Here is a 6669-nt window from a genome sequence, read left to right as displayed (position 1 = left end):
GGAGCAGGGAGCTCGTGTTAGAAATATTCCTAACACCTAGGTTACTCGGAACAAACATAGGAAGTAGCAGAGGAAGGGGCAGAGAGATAGTGGGCATCCTATTCAGGACTCCTAGGAGAGACCCTGTTAGGCACTCCATTAGATAAGGCGGGCTAGGGAGAGTCGGACCTAAGGGGACATCCTTATAGTTTTGGAGCAGTAGTTGAAAGAAGTCTTTTGTGTGGCATGGAACCTTAAGCTAGGTGGCTCACTTTAGAGGCCTCGAACTTTTCCCGCCCTTGGGTCGCAGAAAAACCCAGATGGAACATCCCGGACATTCCCATTGTCTTTGAATTGCAGCATGGGGCGGAGCTTCCTATCGTCTCATATTCTGATTGGTTAGTATTCACAGTTTCTTCGTTTCGATTGGACAATCGTAGTGCTGATCATAAAACGTCAGTGGCCTCTAGGCCAGTTGCTGGACTTAGTGGGTGTCGACTTCTAAATAAATCCACGTCAGGGTCTCTCTCTGGGGTTGAGCCTCGCTGTTCCGGTTTGTTTCCTGCTGTCAGGGTCTCGAAACCTTGAGGAGATTTTTCAAGGGGTCCGGGGGGCCCAGATACCCCGAGGTCTCCGCGCCCGGCGCCATGTCCTGGACGTCCAAGAGGTGAAGGACTGAGGGGGTGGGGCGGGAGGCCGGTGGCTCTGCGCGGTCTGGAAGTGAAACCCGCGCTCCCCTCCCGGGCCATAGGTGCAGCTCCAGTTCCTTCTGCGGGTCGCTTGTGGGTGTGGCTCGCGGCCAACTCGGGATTTGCTGCCAGCACTTAGGGAAATCTTCACCGATTGTGGGGAATCCGAAGCTCCACCCATTTGGCTACCCTCTGTGCTCTAGGCATTGTTAGGAATTTCTGTTTTAACACCTCCGAGACAGCCCAACTCTGGTGTCTCACAGTAATGTGCTAACATACACATGCTAACATACAGAGGAACTGAAAGGAAAACTCGCAAAGGATAGCTCCGTGTGCTTTTAGAAGAATGACAACGTCTAGGAGGCTTCCAGCAAACTTTTAATCATCTTTAATGGTTTTCATGCCCATTCCTGCAATAATTATCCTTAAGATCGAAGTTACCTTTAAAATAACAAGCTGGTGCATAGGTTAGCCTTCTGTGATAACTGAGTTAAAATGTATTCTGTTCTGAAGGAGTAAAAGCAGTGTTATGTTGAAAATATTTTCATAGTCGAACCACACCCTTCGACAGGAGGCAGAGGCAGGCAGATTTCTGATTTCAAGACCTGCCTGCCTGCCTGTTCTACAGAGTGAGTTTCTAGGTAAGCCAGGGCTACACAAAGAAACCCTGTCTTGAAAAACCAAAGCGAACAAACAAAAAAAACAAAGCAGTAACAATAATTATGTTTTTATAAATGTTTTCTTTATTAGTTGGCATTGAAAACTTTGACATGCAACTCTAGCTTCAGGTATCACATACATTTTAGTGTAATATAGTTTTCACCAGAAAAGAATTTCCAATATTTAACAGGTCAGATTATCCTGGTAGCTTTCCTCACTCACTTTTTAGGCAAGGTAATTTTTAAGTTATATTTGCCACATAACAAATAAAATAGAAGGAAGTGATTGTCCTGAAATACTATTTGATTCTGTTCTTTGAGAAATACTTGCTTAAATCTGTGGTTTTGATGTCCATCTTTTTATTTTTTTATTTTTATAGGGATCCTGATTGGAAGTATTTGCAGTCTGTCCAGTATGGAACCCATGGAAATTTTCCAAGACTTTCATACCCAACTTTCTTTCCATGTTTTGAATCCCAAGATATTATCCCTCCAGATGACTTCCTAAATAGTGATGAAGAGCTAGATTGCGTTTTATTTGGAATTTTGAGAGGTCAAGTTGTTGGACTACGCTATTACACAGGAGTAGTGAGTATGAAAGAGTATAAATAAAATCGTGGTATACTTAATGGTTTTAACAGTAAATTATATTAAATGGTGATATATTCAATTAATGCTTTACTTTAAGTGACTGATGTCACTCAAAGGCTAGTCAGAAATACCTTTAACATCTTTGACTAATTTTTTACCTTTTTGCCATGCTTACAGTATATAAAGCACTTTTGCCCACACTGTCATTGATCCTTATCATTTCCGAGGTACTCTTCCTTAATGGAAGATAGAGATGGCTAAAGAAGATCTAGATGGTTAAGTGGTTTGCCCTAAGTGCCGAAAATATATGTTGAATTTAGAAAGTGACTTTGAATCCATCAGTTATTACTAAATAAGTTAATTGTTTATTTTTGGGTTCCTCCCTTTATTTTTGTAATATGAATAGCTCTTGTTCTTTTTTCCTATGTTTCTCTATTCTCCAAATCGAATGTGTGTATGTGTGTGTGCGCATGTGCGTGTGCAAACGCCCATGTGTGTAAGAGAAAGAAAAAGGGACAGATTGAGAATATATATAATTTTTTTTGGACAGTAATCTTCATTATGGTCATCTTTGTTATTTGGATAATATTTCTAATATCTAATTTTTTATGAGAAAATTTCAAGCATAAAATCAAAATAAGATTCAGAGATTATTGTTGTTATTAGAGCAGCGGGGCTGCGTCCCCAGCACCCCGGCTGCCTGGCTAGTTTATGCCCTGAAATAACAACACACAAATTGTATTCATTTAAACACTGCTTGGCCCATTACTATCTAGCCTCTTCTAGGCTAATTCTCACATATTAATTTAGCCCATTTCTAATCAGGTTTGTAGCACCCCAAGGTGCTCTTACTGGGAAGATTCTAGCCTATGTCCATCCTGGGTTGGAGGTTCATCGCTAGTTCCCTGCTCTGAGAGGAGCTGCGTGAAGTCTGAGCTCACTTCCTCTTCCTCCCAGCATTTTGTTCTGTTTACTCCACCCACCTATGTTCTAACCAATCAGGGCCAAGCAGTTTATTTATTGCTTAACCAATGAAATCAACAGATTGATATATGACGCTCCCACATCAGATTATCAAGTATTTTCTGTATTTGCTTTATTTTTTTCTTTGGTCTTTTGTAAAAAATAGTAAATGTATCATTTTATATTAGTATAGTTCAGTATATATTTCTTTACAATGCAGTTTGGGGCCTGAAGAAATGACTCAGCAGTTAAGAGCTCTCGGCTGCTCTTAGAGAAGACTAGAGTTCTTTTCTCAGCACTCATGGCTGGCAACTCACAACTCCCTTTAACTACAGTTTCAGAGGTCTGTGCCTTCTTCTGGCACACATGGGTACTCATACATAAGCCCCCACAACATACACACATATCTAAAAATACAACACATATTTTTAAAAAAAATTAGTTTTTACATTACATTTTCATTAAAAGAATTAACAATTATATGTAATAAGTTATCAATAGTTGGATTCTGTTGACTATTTAAAATGTCCTTATTTTTATCAGGATTAAAACAGGGTTGATATATTCTCTCTGGCTGTTACGGACTATAAGGCCCACTCTAGTTTACTGTTACAGATTTGTGTGTCTGTTTTGCGGAATCTTGTTGGTTTTGTTACTTTTCCTTTTCCCTTGTATATTTACATTAAAACTTGCTAAAAGATTTTTTTTGTAGTTGTTGGGGGAGTGAGTTTGAAACAGGCTTTAACTTTATAGCCTATCCTGGCCTGGAACTCACTAAGTATTCAGGTTGACCTTGAACTCATAGTAAACTCATAAAGGTCCACTTGTCTCAGCCTTCTGAGTACTTGATGGTTTCAGAACATTTTTTTCAGTATGTATAAACTGAATTAATCAGGGGATACTTTGAGGGAATTCTGTGTTTCCCATTTGTCTTGCTTTTCATTCTCTGTATTTTTTATGTTGGAACATCTCATGTTGTTTAGTACTTGTGGGAGATGTGCTGTCCAGGAGATTACTTAGAGAAGAGCAATTATTTCTTGAGTATTTATTTATTTATTTATTTATTTATTTATTTATTAAAGATTTCTGACTCTTCCCCGCCACCGCCTCCCATCTCCCTCCCCCTCCCCCATCCAAGTCCCCCTCCCTCATCAGCCCAAAGAGCAGTCAAGTTTCCCTGCCCTGTGGGAAGTCCTAGGACCACCCACCTCCATCCAGGTCTAGTAAGGTGAGCATCCAAACTGCCTAGGCTCCCACAAAGCCAGTTCGTGCAGTAGGATCAAAAACCCATTGCCATTGTTCTTGAGTTCTCAGTAGTCCTCATTGTCCTCTATGTTCAGCTAGTCTGGTTTTATCCCATGCTTTTTCAGACCCAGGCCAGCTGGCCTTGGTGAGTTCCCAATAGAACATCCCCATTGTCTCAGTATGTGGGTGCACCCCTCGCGGTCCTGAGTTCCTTGCTCGTGCTCTCTTTCCTTCTGCTCCTGATTTGGACCTGAGTATAAATTCATAATTTTCGTTTTCTACTTGAGCGTTTGACTAAACATAAAGTGCTTGTTTAGTGTTAATATCTGTATCTTAATGCTGCACACACATGGTTAGTGAAGATTTTGATATCAGTAGGATTTCCTTTCCCACTTAGCTAAATTATAATTTTTTTTGCCTGATGATTAAAAGATATTATTATTATCTTAAAAGTCTAATAGTTTCATTAAGATACTTGTTCTATAAATTTGTTTCCTACTATTTCAGAACAATTCTGTGATTATAATTTTAAATGCTTGCTTTATTCCAAAGCTATTTCTTCTTTAGAAACTCTATCTTCTCTCATTTACGTCCTCTCTCCGACTTGCTCTGTTTGCTGTTACCTCTATACTCTCTATATCTGCTACTGGCTCTGAATATTTTTACTATAATTTTTCATTTTTCTGTTTTCCCCTATCTTTTATTTTTCTTACCATGTTTTCCCAAATACTTTGTTTATATTTGTGTTAATTTTACTCCAGTCTTGGCCCTTGAAATACTTTCTTTCCTCTCGTCCTGTTAGCAATCTGTGCTTTCTTCTCTGGGATCTTACTGCTCCCTGGCTCTCACATCCCTTCATGAGTTGTTATATTTCAGGTTTGCAGTATTTCAAAATTTATATTGTTTTTCTAAAGTTTAATTTTGTGAAGGATTAGTTATAGGTATTAATCTCATAACAGTTACTTATTTTTATCTTAGAATAATCTCTGTAACACTAGTTAACTAATAAGAATATATACTGATTAAATATTTAGCTCATTTTCCCACAGTATTGTATTTAGGTAATGCATTCATTATTTTAAAATAGATAAAATGCATTGAATTTTCATACCATAACTTACCTTATATGTTCTATACTTTTTTCTATAAATGTACATATATGAATTGAAATCATACATTAATAAAAATAAATCCAAACAGAAAGTGATTAGTTACACCCATTACAGTTATGCCACTGTTGTACCTAAGGGTATTTCTTGCCACTCCGTAATTATTCCAATTTGAATAGTTCCCAGCTGGCTAAGACTGTTGATAACCCCACCACCACTACCACCCCCAGAAGCCTCCATAGCACCTTCCTGACCTATGAAAGCTACTCAACAGGGAATAAGTCAGGACCAATGTCATTTCTCCAGATCCTGTGGCCAGTGTGTGTGGTGTCTTCACACTTCTCTTACCATAAAATTCTGGAGGGCATCCAAGAACCAAGACAATATCATGTATTATTTTGGGAGTTTCTTGAAGGCCAGAATCCTATATCTGACACTGAACTTTAAATTTGTCAACCTAGGGTTTCAGGTATGAGCATAGTTCCCTGTGTAGAGTAATTCTAATTAAACTCTTTTACATAGAAAAACATCTCACACACATAGTATGTATAAATATATATGTGTGTGTATAATTTCTGTGTTATTTTTGTTTTCATGCATCCATCATGTTAATTATGTCTCGCCTAACCCACCCTGTGCTCTACCCTCTCTCGTCCCTCTCCCTAGTTAAACTTCTTGTTACTCCTCTTTTCTTCTTCATATCACCTGACTTCTTTCTCCCACTATTAAGCACCCCTTATTGTCCCTTTCCGGTTGCCTGGATTGTGCAGGAAAGACACAAGTATAAAGACTTGACAATATGATCCATATATGATTTAGAGCATGTAATATTTGTGTCTCTGGGTCTGGGTTACTTTACCCAATATAATGTTTTTCATATCCATCTCTTGACTTGCAAATCTCATTTTATGCAGGTACCACATTTTCACGCTTTATCACTTGATGGACATATAGGTTATTTCCATGTCCTAGCTGTAATGAATAGACTAAATATATGTGTGCATGTGTCTCTGACTCAATCATTTAGGGGCACATATATTCAAAGTTTAGCTATTTGAAAAATGTAGGTAGTATTCTCTTCTTCAAGGTAGACTTACTGTACCTTTCATATAACTTATTTTTTAATAAGTTTTAGCTTCTTTTTTTCTTTCTTTCTTTCTTTCTTTCTTTCTTTCTTTCTTTCTTTCTTTCTTTTTTTTTTTTTTTTTTTTTAGACAGTGTTTTGCTGTAGCTTTGGGGCCTGTTCTGGAACTAGCTCTTGTAGACCAGGTTGGCCTTGTGGCCTTGAACTCACAGAGATCCACCTGCTTCTGCCTCCCAAGTGCTACAGTTAAAAATATGTGCCACCACTGCCCACTGCCCAGCTAAAACTTACTAGCTTCTTTTTTTTTTATTAGAGAAACTCTGTCTCGAAAAACCAAAAAAAAAAAAAAA

General features: G+C 38.3%; 1 protein-coding gene across 2 annotated transcripts in view; it reads left to right on the top strand.

Moving 5' to 3' along the window:
• The first annotated feature begins 471 nt into the window (after positions 1-471).
• Positions 472-6669, top strand: part of Hltf (helicase like transcription factor) — a 63389-nt gene continuing 57191 nt past the window's right edge. Inside the window, exons 1-2 of one of the 2 annotated variants that reach the window (XM_050125726.1) lie at positions 472-646; positions 1708-1915. In XM_050125726.1, coding sequence (XP_049981683.1) covers positions 627-646; positions 1708-1915 — 228 coding nt within the window. In that variant the 5' untranslated portion in view covers positions 472-626. The remainder of the gene's footprint in view (positions 647-1707; positions 1916-6669) is intronic. The other variant, XM_050125727.1, reaches the window with a different exon arrangement.

This window comes from Alexandromys fortis, unplaced genomic scaffold (genome assembly GCF_014885135.2).
Source record: "Alexandromys fortis isolate MF-2015 unplaced genomic scaffold, M_Fortis_MF-2015_v1.1 scaffold_184, whole genome shotgun sequence".
In the NCBI taxonomy this organism is placed as follows: Eukaryota; Metazoa; Chordata; class Mammalia; order Rodentia; family Cricetidae; genus Alexandromys; species Alexandromys fortis.
This window is presented reverse-complemented; position numbering and strand designations above follow the sequence as displayed.